The 20,435-nt window shown below is 46.8% G+C and overlaps 1 protein-coding gene across 2 annotated transcripts in view; it reads right to left on the bottom strand.

Annotated features, from left to right (window-relative positions):
• Positions 1-13,712: 13,712 nt before the first annotated feature.
• OTULIN (OTU deubiquitinase with linear linkage specificity) overlaps positions 13,713-20,435 on the bottom strand; it is a 39,532-nt gene continuing 32,809 nt past the window's right edge. For both annotated transcript variants that reach the window (XM_049861301.1, XM_049861296.1), the window contains 2 exons: positions 19,216-19,485; positions 13,713-15,577 (listed from right to left, as the gene is read on the bottom strand). In XM_049861301.1, the coding sequence (XP_049717258.1) occupies positions 15,383-15,577; positions 19,216-19,485 (465 nt within the window). In that variant the 3' untranslated portion in view covers positions 13,713-15,382. The remainder of the gene's footprint in view (positions 15,578-19,215; positions 19,486-20,435) is intronic.

Below are 20,435 nucleotides of genomic sequence, written 5' to 3'. Positions count from 1 at the left end.
TACTGCTCCTTGGAAACACTATGGGGCAGTTCTACTGTGTCCTATAGGGTTGCTTTGAGTCAGAATTGACGACAGTGGGTTTGGGGTTTCTTTTTGGATATCATGAAGAAACTTTGGGGTTTTCCTTTTTGTCACCCTTAAAGGCAACACTAGGCAGAGGGAAGGTTGGCCCCAACAAGCTCCAGGGCTAGTACCATCCTTCCGAACAACACAAGCCAGAAAACCCCATACTAATTTCACGGTTGAATGCACTGATCTTCACACAGAAGAAAAGAATCCGGAGCTGTGGACCCACATTCTGGGTCTGCTGCTTATTAGCTGTGAGCCTGGCCAGCTGTCCCATCCCCCTGGATCTGCCCCCTCGTCCTGTGACAGGCCTTTCCTGGTTCTAATCTGCTGAGACACCGGGATTCACAGCGTGGTCAACAGCAGGTCAGCCGGGCTGAGATGCTGCATCGCGAAGCTTCCGAGCGGCTTTGAAAAGCCTCTGCCAGCAGATCCATAAACACTGTTGTGGCCAACTCTCAGTGAGCAAAACCACCGGAGACCAAACAAAACTAAAGGAAACACAAGGCTAGTCCCATGCTAGGTTCAGAGAAGCTGAATCCAGAGAACAAAATATAATAAATACAATCCTTAGGACCAGACTTCACAGTATATTGTTGTTGCTGGGTGCTCTCAAGTCAATTTTCGATTCGCAGGACCCCACGTGACACAGTAGAACTGCCCCAAGGGTTTTCTAGGCTGTGATCTTTGTGGAAGCAGATCACCAGGTCTTTCTCCTACAGAGCCAAGCCACTGAATGGGTTTGAACTGCCAGTCTTCCAGTTAGCAGCAGAGAGCTTAACCACTGTGCCACTAGGACACCTTTCACATTATAATAATAAAAAAAAAAAAAACCATTGTCCTCGAGTTGATTCCGACTCATAGTGACCCTATAGGACAGAGCAGAACTGCCCCATAGGGTTTCTAAGGAGCAGCTGGTGTATTACAACTGCTGACCTTTTGGTTAGCAGCCGAGCTATTAACCACTGCGCCAGGGTCCCTCACATTAGACCACAGACCTGAAATTCCCATCAGCCCTTGCATCTGGTTCTCAGTGTAAAGGAAACCGCCTGAGGAGAGCCGGCTGGGCCTTTTCCACTCTCCCTCCCTCCCCCAGGTCAGCTGCATTCATCAGGGTGTAAAGCAACCTCTCCACACTCCTGGCAACACCACCCCTTCGCTCCTGCTGCTCTGCTCTTCCTCAGCCTCCTCCCCAGATGCTGCTTTGCTGCTTCGGTCTAGATTCCAGCAGCCTTTCTCACCCTACAACTCTGCCTCCCAATGTGACTTAATTCCACCTCCATTTGCAAATAAAATGGCCCCGCCCCAGGCCCAGAGGTGCCCCTGCTCCCACCTTAGGTGGGAATCCAGTTCTACATGCTTCAGGTGACCTCACCAGGCCTGTTCCCAGTTCCAAATACACAGAACTGATCCCACAGTGTTCAGCCTGAGCTTGTTCCCAAGCTGTAGACCCATGTCCCCAGTCACCTTGCAGCCTGGGACTTCAGCCCCACCTGCACCTTTTCACCACCTGCACCCAAGTTTTCTCCTGAAATCTGTCTCCACCAATCACATTAGCACCCACCCAAAGCCCCTAGCGGGGTCCCACTAACCCCCAGCAGTTCTACCTCCTCCCCTCTCTCATGCCCACCTCCCCTCTTTATCCTCTCCGTTTAACCATCCCCTCCTTCCCACCTTAGCTCCATGCTCCAGGTCGCCTTGGGCCTGGATGCTAATATAGCTGCATCCAAAATAGACTAAAAGGTAAATGACATCTCAAGTTTTGCAACACACAATCAGCGCAACCATTCGCAGCAACCTGACTTCCCTCACAAGTACCACCTCCTATACTGCAGAGATGATTCTAGACAACCTGGCCTGATGAGCCCCTTTTTCCAGGCTGGCCCTTCTTCTCATCTAGGCAGTGGGTTGCTGAAGACTGGCCCCATGCTTGCATGGTGGGCACCAGGCTAAGGCTGGGCTGCATGCAGACAATGAGAATCCAGCCAGAGAACAGGGGGCTAACGCTCAAAGAGAAGCAGCAACACAAATGGGGATGCTCAGAATGCAGGCGCCTTAGCTCTTGGCTCCACTCCAAACCTGCACCCCAACTCCTTGGTTCCCCATCCATGATGAGGCATGAGGACCAAGAGAAGGTTCTTGAAAGGAGAATTGGTGGAGGTGGGCTCTTTGCAGAGAGCTGCACTGAACCCATTCCTGCTGAGGGGCATGGGATGGGGTCGGATCGCCACACCTCAAGCCTGGAAAAGGGTCTTCGGGACACTCAGAGAGCTGGAAGCAGACCCTTAGAGGGAAGAGGACTCGTGGACTGGAGTCTGGCTCACCTATGAGACCTGATAGGAGGGTGGACGGCCATGGAGACAGGAGTCCAGGGGAGGGGCACAGCAGTATTTGACAAAGGGTACAAGGTCTTTCCTACCCACCAGACCTGGTTCACCGGGATCCAAGATGGCCTGGGGGTCTTCGTAGGTCCTATCCACCAGAGCCACCTGCAGGGGGAGCATGGCTCAGAAAAAAGGAGCTGGTGGCATCCCTGGATTCTTAGGAGGAAGAGGAGGCCTGGGAGACAGCATGAGCCACATGGAGGTAGCTGCCACCGAGAGGCCCTGAGCTGGGGCAGTGGTCCTTGAAAGCACCCCAGTCGGCTCTGCACATGACCAGGCCTGGCGTGAGGCTGGATTAGCATGGTAGCTGTCAAGAGTAAGAACTCTGCACCCTCTTTGCCTCACCTCAGGAGTCTGCAGGTGGTGCACACGGTTCAAACCCACCTAGAGGTGTCTCAGAAGAAGGCCTGGCAATCTGCTTCCAAAAGGTCACAGCCTTGAAAGCCCCTATGGAGCAGTTCTACTCTGCACACATGGGGTCGCCAGGAGTTAAAACAGACTTGAAGGCGGCTGGTTTGGTTTCTTCTTTGGTTGTCTTACCTTCCTCCTCCTGCTCCAACCCTGGAGGGCCAGACGTGGCAGGCAGCGATTTTTGACCCACTCAAAGACAGGTTATCCCAGTTTCTGAACTGAAATAGCGTTTGGCAACTTCAAATGGCTAGAAGGTCTTTTAATTACCCAGGAGAGCTCAGAGAAGTCATGGGGCACCAGCTTTCCTCCAGGGTCAGGTGAAGAGTTCTCCCACCAAGCACTGAATCAGTAAAGGACAGTCAAGCAGCTTTGCACTTCCATCTTTGAGTCATCCTACTTCGGCTCACCTGTTACAAACGCGCGTGAGTTCTGCGGGGCTGTGAGGCTGGGAGCGCTGGGGCCAGGCAGGTCGCCCTCACATCCCAGAGCCTAGAGCCACCATGCCTGGCCCAAAGCAGGCCCTCTTTGGAGATTGAATGAAGGCATCCCACATTCCTCACCTAAACAACAGCCCTTCTTCCTGCAGCCTTCTCATCTTCAACCCCCTCTCTTCATCCCCAAAGGCAGCTAAGCCTCCATGAATTAAGGTAGTCTGAGCTAGTTCTGTAAGGGGAGGGGGGCAGTTTGCACTCAGGAAGAGAAGAGGCAGGGGGTGGTGACATTCCTCAATAAGACAATCCCAACAAAGGAAGAGACAGGGAGTGGTGACATTCCTCAATAAGACAATCCCAACAAAGGAAGAGACAGGGAGTGGTGACATTCCTCAGTAAGATGGTCCCTTACATAGTTAAACTTTAGGCCAAAGAAGTGATCTTTACAGGAGTCTTTGATTTGATAAAGCCCTTAACTTGATCTCTAAACTTAAACCTTAAGCCAAGAAAACAGTCTTCGTAGGGGGTTCTTGTCCTGGCTTTTAAATGTTAGTAGAGACAGATCAAGAGAAAAAGGAGCATAAAACCCTAAGGAAATGACTATGGGCTCTCAGATTCTCTCTATATCTGAGTAGCCCGCTTGACACTCCCTAATCAAGGGTACTTCACTACTAACCCTCTGCTTGGTAACAAACCTCTGTTCGCTTGGCACTATCTGTCTCAGTGTTTGAATTCTTTCCTACACCAAAGAACTGAGGCCACTCTCCGGTAACAGTTCTCGTTACCAGTTGGCATTCAGCTGACTCTGACTCATGGCAGCCCATGTGCATCAGAGTAGAACTGTGTTCCATAGTGTTTTCAGTGGCTGTGATGTTTCACAAGCAAATCACCAGGTCTTCCCTCCAAGGTGCTTCTGGGTGGATTTGAACCATCAACCTATTGGTTAGTAGCTGTTTTAGTCATCTAGTGCTGCTGTAACAGAAATACCACAAGTGGATGGCTTTAACAAAAGAAGTTTATTTCCTAGGCTAAAAGTAGGCTACAAATTCAAATTCAGGGCATCAGCTCCAGGGGAAGACTTTCTCTTTCTGTTGGCCTTCTCATTGATCTTCCCCCAGGCTAGGAGCTTCTCCGTGCAGGGACACGCTCTGCTCCTGGCACTGCTTTCTTGGTGGTATGTGGTACACCCCCCCCACCCCAGGTCCCTCTGCTTGCTTCTTTCTTTTGTATCTCAAAAGAGATTGGCTTAAGACACTATCTAATTTTGTAGATCTCATCAATATAACTGCCACTAATCCATCTCATTACATCATAATGATAGGATTTACAACACATAGGGAAATCTCATCAAATGACAAAATGGTAGACAATCATACAATACAGGGAATCATGACCCAGTCAAGTTGACAGATAGCCAAGTTGACAGTAGCCAAGCTCTTAACTGTTTGGACCACCCAGGGACTCCAAGTTCTTGTTAACATCCAAAAGAGCCCAACACTGACCCCTGATGGCCTGTCAGTCTGCCCTTCCTTTTCGATGTTCCCACCCCCTAGAAAATCCCTCTTCTGTGAAGTACACATACAAATACCATTCTCACATTACAACAGTCTGGTTAGAAAATATCACAGATGGCAAAGGACATGAACAGATGGCTCCAGAAAATGGTCTGCAAATGGCTTACAGAAATGAAAACAGGCTCAACCTTCCTCAAGTCAAAAAACGCAAACTGAACTTCCAACTATCAGCTCAACCAAGATTAAAGAGCATGGTAGAGCTGGGTGTTGGCAAGGGCCTCAGAAAACTGGCACTCACCGCTGGTGGGAACATGATGTAAATCAATGGTACCTCACACAGGACGATTTGGCAAGATGGCTCAGTGGAGAGTTCTCTCCTTCCACGAGGGAGGCCCAAGTTCAATTCCCAACCAGGGCACCTCATGCATGGCCACCACTCGTCTGTCGGTGAAGGGAAAGAGATCCATGTCGTGGACAGGAGCAGGAACAGACAATGCATGAAGAAATACAAGTGACTGATCAACATCTGAAAAGAATCTTCATATCCATACAATGAAATATTACTCCGCCATAACGAGAAATAAGGTCCTGGTACATGCTATGACATGGATGAACTTTGAAGACATGCTGAGTGAAATAAATCACACACAAAAGGTCATGTATTTTATGATCACACGTGTATGAAATATCTACAATAGGCAAATGCATAGAGACAGAAAGTAGAGACTTCCAGGGGCTGGGGTTAGGGGAGGAACAGGGAGTTACTGCTTAAGGGGTATCTTAGTTAACTAGTGCTGCTATAACAGAAATACTACAAGTGGAGGCTTTAACAAACAGAAATTTATCTTCTCGTCGTTCAGGAGGCCAGAAGTCTGAATTCAGGGCTCCAGCTCTAGGGGAGGCTTTCTCTCTGTCAGCTCTGGGGGATGTTCCTTGTTCTGTGGTTCCCTGGTGATCTTCATGTGGCGTGGTATCTATCTTCCTCCATCTCTGTTTCTCTCTACCTAATCTGCTGTGTATCTCAAAGGTGATTGGCTTAAAACACACCCTACACTGATATGGCCTCTTAACAAAGAAAACCCATTCCCAAATGAGATTATAACCACAGGTCTAGGGATTAGGATTGACAACACATATTTTGCAGGGACATAATTCAATCCATAACAAGGAGTACTGAGTTTCTGTCTGTGGTAATGAAAAAGTTTTGAAAACTGATAGTGGTGATGGGTTGTAAAACATTAATGTAATTAATGTCACTGTATTGTACATTTAAAGATGATTAAGATGGCATATTTTATGCTGTATATATTTTACCAAAGGAAAATTTTTAAAAGTTTACCATCACTTCAGCCTTCAGCCAAAGATTGAACAGTCCCATGGAACAAAACAAGACTAAGGGAGCACACCAGTCCTGAAGCAGGGACTGGAAGGCAAGAGGGAACAGGAAAGCTGGTAATAGGGAACCCAGGGTTGAGAAAGGAGTGTTGACATATCGTGGGGTTGTTAACCAACATCATACAACGTGTGTACTGTTTGATGAGAAAATACCTCGTTCTGTAAACTTCATCTAAAGTTTAATTAAAAAAAAAAAATTTCACCATCTCAGGAATCAAAAGCCAATTAAAACTGGATGCCCCCTCCTTCCTTCCTTCCTTCCTTCACTCCGTCCCTCCCTTCTTCCCTTCTCTCTCCTCCCTCTCTTCCCCCCTCCTAGCTGTCAAAGTTTAAAATTAAGTTCCGTCTGGTGTTAACCACTAACCACTAACCATCAAGTCGACTCTGCCTGATGGTGACCTCATGTGTTTCGGGGTAGACTATGCTCCAGAAGGTTTTCAGTGGCTGAGTTTTCAGAATCAGATTGACAGGTCTTTCTTCTGAGGCACCTGTGGGCGGACTTGAACTGCCAAACTTTCCATTCGCACCATCCAGGGACTCCGTGCCTGGAGCTCCTGTAAGAACAATGCAGCAGGCCCTCCAATGCCTGCTGGTGAGCGAAAATTCCCACCACATTTTAGGAGGGCAGTTTGGAAATGTGCTTCAAAGTGCCCTGAACGTGTTCAACAAACATCAATGCAGAAAAAGGCTCACGAATAAGAACGTCCACTGCAGCACTACGTATACGTGAAAAATGGAAATATTCAATGATGTTAATTATATAATGTTTTTTAAAGATTTTTTAAAAAAAAAACCTTGAAAGTATATCACGCTCCTCAAGACCGAGCACAGTTCAAATCCCTCATGACTCAAGACGCTCCCTTAGGAGTCGCTGGAAGACAGGAAGACGTGATCTCCACGCCCGTAATCCACGTCTACTGAAGTGTGGGTTGGCTCTGTACTTCCTCAGCCTTTTCTGGCATCTTGAGGGGCATCGTATCCTGTGAACTACAGGCATCTCACGGCAGCCGTCTGCACCTCTTCCGAGCATTTTATTCCCCTAAGGTCCCTGGGTGGCACAAATGGTTTCCCCTCGACTGCAAGCCTGAGTAAAGGCTGGCAGTTTGAACCCACCCAGCGGCACCACAGAGCAAAGACCTGGTGATGTTTCCATAAAGATTACAGGCAAGAAAACCCTATGGAGCCGTTCTACTCCGTAACATATGGGGTCACCATGAGTCAGAGTCAACTTGATGGCACCTAACAACAACAAACGCATTCTAAGCCAGCAGAGAAGGCTCAGTGGTAGGCTGCTCTCCTTTCCTGAGACGCAAGTTCAGTTCCCACCCAGTGTACCTCATGCACACCCACCACCCATCTGTCAGTGGAGGCTTGCATGCTGGTATGATGCTGAACAGGTTTCAGCACAGCTTCCAGACTAAAATGAACTAGGAATAAAGGCCTGGTGATCGACTTCTAAAAATCAGCCACTGAAAACCCCATGGATCACAATGGTCTTATCTGTAGTTGATCATAGCGATGGCACGGGACCAGCAGTTTCGCTCCAGTGTGCATGGGGTCACCATGAGTTGGGGGACGACTTGATGGCAGCTAACAACAGCATACGACACTCTCATTCTTGTTTGGGGGCACGGTTTTCGGCACCAGGAATATTTGATGGCATTGTCATAGGCTTTAATGAGCATTTTATTACTGTAACAGCAGAATTGTCACCAAACCTCTCGCCCATGTTGTAGGCCAGAGGGCTGGGCTAGGGGTGGAGTAGGGAGGGGCTATGGGGAGCTGAGGGGGCAAAGTGTCACCTAGGGCTTTTCCCACCCCAAGGGCCAAATCTACGCTGCCTCTCTAGAAGTCTGGAATCAACCGTTCCGACCCAGAAAACCAGAATCGCCTTTCTAGGCTGCTTATACTGAGCCCAGACAAGGGGGGCGGGGGTGGCAACCACGTCATAGAAACTGCAGAATGCCCAGAGGGTCTCCAGCAAGGCTGAGGTGGCATGTGGAAACGTACTGCGTACTCTCTCATTTTAAACCACATTTTTTACGGTTGGTATTCTCTTAATCAGGAGTCCCTGGGTAGCGCAAATAGTTAAGTGCTTGGGTACTGAGAGGTTGGCAGTTTGAATCCACCCAGAGGCACCTCAGAAGAAAGGCCTGGCAATATGCTTCCAAAAAGTCACATCCATTGAAGACCCTATGGAACAGTTCTACTCTGAAACACATGGGGTCACCATGAGTCATCATCAGACTGGACAGCAACTGGCTGTTCTATCATTTAATGGTTGTAAAAATATTCCTTAGGAACTCTCCAGGACCACTGTTTTCTCTACGCTGTGTGGGAGGGCTGTGGAGGAGGAAATGCCCGAATGCTGCTGTCAGCATTGAACAGAACCAAACCCATTGCTGTCGATTCCAATTCACAGCAACCCTAGACGGCAGAGTGGAACTGCCCCACAGCGTTCCCGAGCAGCTGACCTTTTTGGTTAGCAGCCAAGTTCTTAGCACTGAGCCACCAGGGCCTGCCAACCTTGGACCCTCAGGTCCCGGCCAGGGAATTGGGGCCAACCAGCACCATGATGGGGTGGTGGAATCTAACTTGGTCTGTTTCTGAAGATTCTTAGATATTTTCTCCCCCTTCCCAAGGACCCAGGTCAACCAGATATGTTTTCAGGTCACGGTCCTGCCTCCTCAACGAAGCCGTTGCTTCAGCCAATTTTGTGGCTGTGTTTTATGTATGCACCCATCACTCTGTCATGTTGCGTGTCTGTGTGTAGTGTCAACACATCCATGTCTGTGTGTTATGTGTTTTGTGTGTTTGTGTGTGTCCGTGTCTGCCTCTGTCTGTGCGGTTGCGCAGAGGGCCATAATTCAGGCAGGGGGAGGGAGAACGTGTATTTACATGCTACATTTTCAGGTCATTAACTCAAATGAACGGGGCACTGGAGGAGCAAATGCTTTGTTGTTGGGGTTCATCACGGAGAGGTCTTTTGGCTGCCCAGTACCAACCAGGCTCTCTTTTCTGATGGATGTGTGTGCACGCCCAACCTCTAACCGGTGGGTTCTTCAGAAGCCCGGCGCCATTTTGCTAAGACTCCCAGGCTCAGCAGTTCTTTGACGAAGTCAGTCAGGTCTCTGCTGGCTCACACTTCATTCTCTATCCCCAAGAACACATTTAAACACTGTCTGTCATCCCCCATATTTGTTAACTTCTTTCAGCAACAGTCTGATTCGTATACAATGCATACAAGTTCTTGCTATCATACTTCTGGGTACATTTCCATCAGTGTGAGTGATTCCTAAGCACCTCAGCAGGTTCCATGCACAGCAGGCCTCTCAGTTTTGCTTCTATGGGACCTGCCTCTAGGCCTGTTTAGTGCTTGCCCCTCCCTTAGTCCCCCCTGGAGAGCCCCCAGTGGCAGAAATGGAGAACCCAAGGTAGAGGGAGCTGAAATCACTCCCCCATGCTCACCCTGCTAGCAGGTGGTGGTTAGTATTGAATCCAGAGACCCCTGTTCAAAGCTGCCTGATACTTTTCATGGGTTAGACCCTGAGCTTATTGCTTCATGTGCATTATCTCCTCTAACTCTTCAACAGCCCTGCCTCTCCAGATCCTTGATTCTTGGCTGGAAATGGGCCGTGGTGGAGTGGCGTCAGCCGTTGGACTTCACAGTCCTGTCGGGGGTGCTGGAAAGTTGAAGTATTGGACTCAAATCTAGCAAAGCCCTCAAATGCGGGCATTTAATCACAGATAGGCTTCTGGATTTTATTTTCTGAGTTTATTTTTATTTGTTTTTACAGTTCTCAGGAGTCGGGTTTCTAATGCGAATCAGCAACGGAGCCCCGGAGCCGGCTCAGCCTCTGACAAGGAAGACCGGAGACCCAACGAGTGAAGGAGCTCGAGCCCCCAGGAGCCTTGCTTTCCACCCTCAAGCTGGCTGGAGCCTCGAACCCTACTTTCCAGGGCTTGCAGAGTATTTGACAAGTGCTGACATTTTACAGTGTAAACAGAGGAGATGTTGCTAAACAAGCCTAAAGGAGCCGGCCAGGTCACGCAGCATGTCCCTCCCCCAGCTCAACCCCAGGGGAAAGACAGACAATCTCCATGGCAAAGGTTTCCAAATTAGGTTGCTGTTCTCTCCCAATTCACAATACAGAAACGGGCTAAGACGCAGGCCCGATACCAAACCACTGTTACAAAAACAGTAGAAATGAGAGCTCACGAAATACATTCATTTTGGCTTTGCCCTCGGATTGACTTACTTTAAAGTGACCAACGTTACTGTGACTGTTGCAGTTCCTGAAAATGAATAAACCAGAAAACCAAACCCCATGTGTTTCAGGGTAGAACCGTGCTCCTTAGGGTTTTCAGGGGCTTATTTTTCGGAAGTAGGTCACCAGGCCTTTCTTCCGAGGCCCCTCTGGGTAGACTCAGGCTTTCAGTTAGCACCCAAGCAGGTTAACTGTTTGAACCACCAGGGACTTCTAAAAGCAGTAGAGGTACCCTATATTTAGCACCATTTATGTGAAAACAGATCAAGGTAGCTTTCAATTATAACAATGAAGTTCCCTAAAATTAAGTATGAAAAACTATTTGAAAATTCAGAAGTCAGCTTAAACTTCCCTAACCCCTGGTTCCCAGCAAGGCAAATTCTAAGACTGTGGCTATTTCAAGCCCTGTCCTTCCCATTCTTCCTTGTGTTACTCATGTTTTGGTGACTGCAGTCCTCATCCAAATTTACACCCAAGAAATCAATATGGTAAACTGAGAGAAAACTCCAGCCAATGTGTTCCTCCATGAATAGCTCCCTCCAGCTATGAATAAGCATTTGATGTTTACATAAGCAGGTGGTCCTAAGGTCTGGTGACACTCACATACATAGCAAATGGTTTCTTGATGTTACATTTTAATACAATTAATGCTTTCAGACTCAACGGCCGCCCTGTATATTTTATTTACATATACTATCCCATTCCACCATTCCCAGTAATAAATTCCAATTCATCACGAAAAAATACAATCAGATGGGACAGCTCGCCTCCATTCCAGGATGTTGCTGGACCATGTGCAGGTTAAATTATGAAGTGTCTGAAGGGCAGCGTGGAACACCCACACGTAGGCAGACACGTGGGCAGACACACATACACGTGGGCACACACACAGCCCACAGTCCCTAGTCACGGCCGTGCCCCCCTCGCCCTTAGTGCTACTGACTTCCAGGAAAACGCCGAGGTGGCAGGCAGCTGAACCAGTTTTGTTTTTTTCATGACTCCAAGTTATAAGCTGAATTTGGCAAACATTCATAATCAGCCTTCTGTCTTTACTCAAGCATTCACTAAACCACTGCACAACTCAGCCAGCTGACTCCCTGGTCTCTCCAACCCGAGAAGGGATCACGAATGAGGTTTTCCAAACAGTTAAGCATTAAATAATATAATTCCATTAAAGAGAGGATGGAATTGTAGAAATATGAATTTGCAGAATACACACACCTGATGAGATGTTCATTCCTGTATAACTTAGGCACCAAAGGTCTGCTCGGCATCTGCCGTTTTTAAGTGGCATTTTTAACTTAGATCTTAGATCGGTTCCTTCTTCCTCCATTCACTTCTTACAGTTGCTGGGTTATTTTTAAACTACTTGATGTTGCGCCGGCCTTTGTTAAACTATTTGGAGATTTCATTCATTTCATACACATTTCAGACTCATTTCATACACGCTGAGATTTTTGTTTTAAGTAGTCACAGATCTTAAACGAAGGCTTTTATTTCTAGGTATACCTACAAGTAAGAGTCCCCAATGGTTTCTGCTTTTGAAAATACATTCTGGCTTTCACAGGGGAGTGCCTGCAAAGTATTTCTTTAGGAAAGGAGGGAAAGGATCAAACCTTATTTTACATCCAAAGAAGACACAACCAGAAAGTCTCCGTAAGTCCTACGCAGAAGCTGAGGTGGTAGGAGTTGTTACAGGCGGTGGACGGAGCACGTCAGCCAGACCTGGGAGATCTTCAAACAGTGGACTAACTGCTGACATAAAATAGCACCTCGTGGGCTGGCAGGGAGGGCCACAAAACACAGAGCCCTTAGAAAAACCGAGACCGCCCACATGAAAACGCGCACAATGTTGTTTAACCCAACAGAGGTGTTAACCTCATGTGGCCTGAGATTTTATCTGCTTAGCTCTAAAAGTGGAGGGAAAAAAACAATGAAAGAATACAAAGGTAATGTCTCTTTTCTTTAATGAAAAGAAAAATATTATTAGACATGAGCTGAACATATAATAGTTTAATAAAAGTGTCAATGGCTATGTAAAGAAAATAGGGTTAATACTGTTCTGTGCATTTAAAACATTCTGACATTAGCGGATCTGAAGGACGAGGAACTGCAAACATTCCAGATCCAATTCCTAAATCCGAACTTCAAGGCCACGGACTAGCTTCTTGTTCTCAAGTGCCACCATCGCTGTTTCCTGCCCCGCCATGGCTGTTTCCTGCCCTGCCATCGCTGTTTCCTACGCGGCCATCGCTGTTTCCTGTGCTGCCATCATTGTTGCCTGTGCATGGCTGGTGTGCATGCTCACTGAATAGCTGGGCAGTGACGAGGGATAGAAAACGTTCTGATGGAGCAATGTTAATACCACGGAACACGTTACAGGGATTCTTTCAGGTTTAAATGCACCTTTAAATGAGCTCAAAGAGAAGCCAGGCCTGCTTGAGGAGGACGCGGCCCTTCTGCCAGTGCCTCAGGGTCCAATACCTCGGAGCTCTGCAGGGGCCACTGGATGCAAAGGCAGCATCGTGTGTTCCTGCTACCTTCCCTTCTAGAACACCTCATCACTCCAGAGAACTAAGTGGATTATCCTCCGGAGTCCATTTTATTCTCAATTCAATTTCTATTCTGCTGATGTCACCCCACCAGGCTCAAGACCTGGAATGAGAAATGGGATTAAGACCCTGGGCACATGAAGCTGCAAATTCCAAAAAAGAAATGTTAATTTTAAAGCTGGCCAATCATTCGCATTTCCTGCAGTTCTGTTTCCTGGAACCTTGGCTCCCCTCATCCTGCGGCCCCACTAAGCCTGAACAATAGTCTCAGAGCAGAGTCTAACATAGCTTGGGAACCGGCAGCAATGCAAAATAAATGCATCCTTTTGGGTTTTTGTCAACATGGTGGGTAAGACCACAATTTCTGCACACATTCTAACAATGTCATACATAGGAACCCCCAAAAAAGTATGAAATGTAAACAGTTAAGTTGCTCAGAAGTTCAGTTCAACTTCAGTAAGAATAGAAACTTGTAAAATTCCAAACTACATGCTCACGAGGATTATTAAAGTCCTATAGTGTCTGGGAGCCAGTGGCAAGATTCAATGTGCCTGAGGGACCCAAGTCCCTACTGCCTTTCACAACTTACACGCCTCAAGCTGTGTTTCAAAAAAAGTTCAAGAATGATGTGGTAGGCATTTCCTGTTGTATAATTACAAATATTAAAATGAAGCATCAAAGTCAACACGAATTCATTATTATTAGTTTAATTTGGCTTCTAGGTGCCATATTCAATGCACCATTGCATTTCACAGTGAAAAAAAAAAACAAGCCTCTCCAGCGTCTTCACACACTGCAGAGCAGATTTTGATCCAAACACTCCAGGCAATAAACATCTAGGAAAATGGGACTAGTGCTGAGGAGGTAACGGGAAAACTGAATAGTCTGTAGGATTTTCTGCAGCCTGTGCGTTTTCTTAACTAAGAATTCCATTTTTAAGTAAAAGCAAAACTTACATTTTCAAAAACAATTCCCCCGCCCCGCCTGCCAAAAACAACAGATTAGATAGCTTATAAACTACATTAAATTGGACCAAATAAAGATTGCAATTATTAGGAAATAAAGGCCGGGACATCAGGGAAACAGCACTTCCACAGACGTGGAAGCAGTTCAGATGCTGCTGATGCACTCCTGAGAGTGATGTGTCCGGCTCCTCTGAACCAATCCAAGACCCAGGGGACAATGCGGGCCCTCACTCAGGCCCTGCTCCGATGCCCCCCGCTGTCACCGCCGCGGCCCCTGATCATGGAGGAAAGCACTCCTGGCCAGGGACACAGCCTCCACCAGGATTCCCGAGCCAATCCAAGGCCTGGACCGCAGAGCCATTTTTGCATTTGTACTTAGTACCTGTTTCCGCTTAAACTTACTCATGAAAGATTTCAGACAATTTGCCACTACTCAGCCCTTGCCACCAGGTGAGTTATGTGGATTTGGCAATGGAAGTGCCCTCAAAAACAGAGCATGAAGGGGGCACAGGAAGACCTGGCTCCAAGCTCATCCCGCCGCTGAACTTGGTGACTGACTGAAATCTTAGCCTTGGTTTCCTCCCCTAAAAAAACAGGTGGCTATAAACTCCTTTCCGACTATAAAACTGTGACTCTGTGGTTGTTAATAGTCCCTGACGCCCAGCACCAAACCCCGGCGGGTAAAGGGACATCAGACACCAGCCACATTCACGCAGAGCAAGATGCCCCACTTTCCAGCGGCACGCCCTTCTGCAGCTCCTTCTCCAGCCTTCCTGAACGCCTCAAATGACCCACTTTCGGACCCAATTCTTAACCTTCTATGAGATGATCTGCTTAACAGAGCCTTAGTGAATACCAAACCATTGCTCTTCCCTCCACAGGAGGCAGGAGACGATACAGAGGGAGGTGGTGACCATACCATGAGCACAGACCTACAGCACCTGAGCAGATTGCATAGGAAGATCACTACAGAGACCCACCACCACCTTAAAAAAAATTATCTTAAAAAAAGAAATGAAAAGCCAGTTTACCATTAGAAGGAGTTTGATTTGAGACATAAAGAACACATCCCTCTCCAAAGTGAGTCTCCTCTGATACAAAAGCATTTGCTTCACACAGAAGCTGGTGTTCCCTTCCCACAGGTGTGCTCGGATGGCCCCCACCGAGACACAATGCATCACAGGTGAGGGAAGGGACTCGGTGGATGCTTAGATTAAAAGACAGTCTGAGTGCAGCTTGGCTCAAAGAGGTGCATGAGGTCCCAGAGGTCTTAAAAGGAGGTGGAAGAGTTCTCAGAGATCATCCTCAGAGACCCTGAAGCCGGACGCCCAAGCTGAGGAAGTACCTGTGTGCCTTTGCCACGTCCACTAGGCTGTCCAGGGGTGTGTGTGAACCCTCACAGCCGTGTCTCCTCACATACTCTGACAGGGACGTTATAGTGCCGATCGTCCTCAGCAATGAGCGTCACCACCGGCCAGTCCTCTGGGGGGTCAGTGGGGTAGACGGTGATGAACTCTTCAGTGTTGTACTTGGAGAGTCGGTACACCTGGATGGTGTGACGGACGGCATAGGCCAGAAGGAACATCTCGACCTGTGGGGGGAAAGCGCAGACAGATCTTCTGAGGGGAACCAACCACACCAGCTGCTGGGGAGTCAACTCCGACTCACGGTGACCCCATGTGTGTCAGAGCAGAACTGTGCTCCACAGGGTTTTCAGTGGCTATTTTTCAGAAGTTGATCGGCAGGCCTTTCTTTCGAGGCACCTCTGGGTGGACTAGAACCTCCGGCCTTTCAGTCAGTAGTTGAGTGCTTAACTGTTTGCACCACCCAGGGACAACCTATTCTGAGGGAAGCCACACTGAAAATATGTAACTTAACACTGTCCTCCATCTCAGTTATCGATAGAAAGCACAGTAATTGACAACCCATAAACTTTTTCCTTCCCTTTGTGCTCACCCCTAATGCTTTCTCATGGTCATTATAAAAAAGCAGGTGATCAAGAATGGATTATACCTCCGATAAGAAACTTGTATCCAGAACAGAAAAACAACTCTTACAACTCAATGACAAATAACCAGTTTAAAAAATGAGCAAGGGATTTGAATAGATATTTCTCCAAAGAAGATATACAAATGCCACTAAGCAGGTGAAAAAACGCCCAACGTCATAGCCATTGTTGTTAGGTGCTATCGAGTCGATTCCAACTCATAGCAACTCTACAGGACGGACTTGAACTGCCCCATAGGGTTTTTTTGGCTGTAATCTTTAAGGGAGTAAATCTCCAGGTCTCTTCTCCTGTGGAGCCACCGGTGGGTTTGAACCACTGACCTTTTGGTTAGTAGCCATGTGCTTAACCACTATATTGCCAAGGCTCCTTCATTAGTCATTAAAGAAACGCAAATAAAAGCCATAATAAGACACCACTTCATAATTAACAGAATGCCTATAATGAAAAAGACAGAAATGGGGAGTGACTGCTTAATGGGCAGAGGGTTTTCCTTTAGGGTGATGAAAATGTTTCGGAACCTGACAGAGGCGGTGGTCACACAACGCTGTAAATGTACTAAATGCCACTGAACTGTATACTTTAAAATGGTTACTATTATGTTATGGTGAACTTCACCTTAACAACAACAACAAAAAAGATAGTAACAAGTGTTGGCAAGGATGTGGAGAAACAGAACTTTCATACATTGCTGGTGGGAATGTAAAATGGTGCAGCTGCTGTGGGAAAGTTGGGGAGTTCCTCAAAATGTCAAGCCAAGGGTTATCATATGACACAGCAACTCTGCTCCTAGATACATACTCAGAGAATTGGAAACGTATGTCCCCACAAAAACCTTACACCTGAGCGTCCACAGCAGCATTATTCATGACAGCTGGAAAGTGGAAACAACCCAAACAACCATCAAGGAGTGAACAGATGAATAAAATGAGGCACAGCTACACGAGATGTCACCTTGCAATAAAACGGAATGAAGTCCTGATCCATGCTACAATATGGACGAACCTCGAAAACATCATGCTAAGTGAAAGAAGTCAGTCGCAAAGGCCACGTATTATATGATTTCATTCATATGAAATGTTCAGAATAGGCAAATCTAGAGACAGAAAGCGGCTGCCTAGGGCCAGGGGGAAAGAGGGAACAAGGAGTGACTGTTAACAGGTATAAGGTTTCTGTTTGGGGTGATAAAATGGTCTAAAATTAGATGGTAGTGATGGTCAAGCAACTCTGTGAATATACTAAAACCATGGAATCGCACACTTTAAAAGTATAAACTTTGGGTATGGTATCTCAATAATGCTGTTTCAGAGAAAAAAGAAGAAAGAACTCCACATCACAGCAGACCTTGCCGGGTGGGTCTCAGAAAAGACAAACATCGGTCTCATCCACAAACCGTGCGCCACCAGGCTTTTAGCGCGTGGTATGTGCTATGGTTCAGGAGACAGAAGTAACCTACGTCTTGAGTACAGATAATTTTAAAATAATGACCAGCAATCCCGCCTGACCCAGCAGCGATCAGTGGAACAGACTTCTACCCTCAAGCACGGCTCAGAGTTGAATCCCGTCAGCTCTCTACTCCCTGCAGTATCTGCCAACTTGGGTCCTGATATGGGGGAAAAGACAGCACAAGTGCAGTCGTGTAAGTTGGAAGGCAGCACTCTGGATGACCTTAATGCTACAAAATGCTACTTTAGTGGTCGGCTATCCCACTAAAAAACCTAAGACTTTTTAGGAAAACATTATGAATTTCATGGAACACACCAAAGACAGTGCTAGGTGTGGTGAGTCAAGTGTTGGCTCCAGGGAAAATACTGCATTAGGTCTCTGTAAAACTCCAAACCTGGCATATCTGTGAAAGACCCAAGAAAGACTGGGCTCTACTGGCCAAGGTGATGGTCTTTTCATTTTTAAAGGATACTACCTGTTATGGATTGAACTGTGTCCCCTCAAAATGTGTTGTAAATCCTAACCCCTATATCTGTGGTTATAATCCTATTTGGGAATGGGTTGTCTTTGTTATGATATTGAGGTGGGACTCGGGTAGGGCTTTCTTAAGTCAACCTCTTTTAAGATATAAAAGATTAAACAAGCAAACAAGCAAGCATGGGGAAGAGAGATGCCACACATGAAAATCACCAAGCTGATGAAACAAGGACCCTCCCCCAGAGCTGAAAGAGAGAGAATGCCTTCCCCTAGAGTTGGCACCCTGAATTCAGACTTCTAGCCCCCTAAACTGTGAGAAAATAATTTGTTTGTCAAAGTCAACCACTTGTAGTATTTCTGTTATAGTAGCACTGAATAACTAAGACACTACCTAATAAAGCTAGAGCTGCCAAGACTGAACAAGACCCTTTGGGTACCTATTCCAAGTGCTTCATTTATTTGCAGTCTCCCAGAGCCGAGTGTACTGATAGCATCCACCTTCCTGAAGATGAAAGCCAATTCTTCAATATTCCTCACCTGAAAAGGTGGGGCCTCAATCCCCTCCCTTTGAATGTGGGATGGACTCAGCAGCTTGCTTCTTATGAAAAGACTATGGTGTAAGTCAGCATGTGACTTCTAAGGCCAGGTCACATAAGGCACTGCAGCTTTCTCCCTGCTCTCTCTCAAATCACTCTGAGGGAAGCCAGCTGCCATGTCATGAGGACACTCAAGCAGCTCTATATAGAGACCCTGAAGTCTTCTGCTAACTAACTATGAGGAACCGAGGCCTTCTGCTAACTAACCATGTGGAATTCAGGCCTCCTGCTAACTAACCCTGAGGAATCCAGGCTTCCTGCTAACTAACCATGAAGAACTGAGCCCTCTTGCTAACTAACCATGAGGAACTGAAGCCTCCAACTAACTAACCACAAGGAACTGAAGCCTCCTGCTAACCATGAGGAACTGAGGCCTCCTGCTAACTAACTTAACCATGAGGAATTCAGGCCTCCTGCTAACTAACCACGAGGAACTGAGGCCTCTTGCTAACTAACGAAGAGGAACTGAAGTCTCCTGCTAACTAACCATGAGGAACCAAGCCCTCCTGCTAACTAACATGAGAAACTGAGGCCTCCTGTAGTCCCAGGCAACATCCAATTGCAACCTCAACAAATCCTGAGCCAGCATACCAACACAGCTAAGCTACTCTGAATTCCTGGCCTACAGAAACTGTGAGAAAATAAATGTCTGATGGTTAAACCAGCTATGTTTTGGGGTAATACATCCTCTAAGCCATAACTTACCTGTTCAAGGCCACCAGTGTGTCCCACTTGGTTTAGGTGGTTCCTCAGCAGCTGTCCAGGGTCACTGGATGTGTCCCGAGCAAAGAGGAGCACAGAGAAAAATGGGACATCCTTCCCCTTCTCTTTGTCATCATAGAGTTCAATGGCTCTGTTCAGCATTAGGAATTTGACGGCCTCATAGAGGCTGTACTCCTCCTCCTCGTTGGTGAATAGTTCATCACAAGCTCTCTGCCTTGCTTCTGCGGTTCTCATTTCCGTCAAGCCTGCCCACTACAATAAGACAGTCACGTCATCATTAGAATTTTTGTTCCACAAATCCCTGGTATACTGCCATACTATGAGTAAGAAATCATTTTCAAAAGTAGAAAACCACGGGCCACGCACCAATGCTCACGCATTCATATTTTTAGCTCAAGTAATGGTGCTTCTTGGACCACACAAATTTCTTGTCCACCTTTTCTCCCCATTAATTTGAAAGAAAAAAAACAAAAGCGCAATGCAATTGGGAGAAGCACTGGGACCAGAGAACGTGATTTTCTATTCCCTGAGCTTCCCAGGCAATGAGAAATACCTATGGAAGAGCTAAGGTGCATGGGTGAGGCCTGTGTGTGAAGCTGCAAAAAGCAGTTCAAGTGACTCCACCCCTTAAGAGGCTTCCAGGAGCAGTTACCACTCAAAACACAAAGCCAACCATCAAAAAGAAAAGATGAACAAGGGAGATGGTGGAGTCTCCTGAACATTAGCTTACTAAACTTACCCCTCTAACCTCTTAAAAACATACATGAGCTTCAACATACAGGAAATTCTTACTGACTCCTGATTAAGAATAAAGCAGAGTGTTAGGCATTCAGCTAACACAGACAAACTCTTTAAGTGAACAAGAAAACCTTGTAAGTGTACGTGCTTTTAAGCTAGAGTGAACGAGAATAAGAGATGCCAACACAAATGTCAGTCCTTAGGAATAACTAGTAACGATTTCTCTCAAAAACCATTAAAAATTAAAACCTCAAGAGTAAATGTTAATGGCAATGGCTGTACCATAGGACTCTCTCCAATGTGGGCTGAAAGCCTGAACATGTTGCCTGCATCTCAAATGTCCTCAGAAGTAGACCGAATTACCAAACTGACAGTCAAGAGCACAGCTCTAGAGTTAGCCTGGATGGGATCGAGGTTTCATCACCAAGGGTTTTGCAGGGTGCTTAACCAGGCTCTTAGTGTCC

Source organism: Elephas maximus, chromosome 2 (genome assembly GCF_024166365.1).
Source record: "Elephas maximus indicus isolate mEleMax1 chromosome 2, mEleMax1 primary haplotype, whole genome shotgun sequence".
Classification (NCBI taxonomy): Eukaryota; Metazoa; Chordata; class Mammalia; order Proboscidea; family Elephantidae; genus Elephas; species Elephas maximus.
Note: the sequence above shows the minus strand (reverse complement) of the source record. Positions and strands in the feature narration are given on the sequence as shown.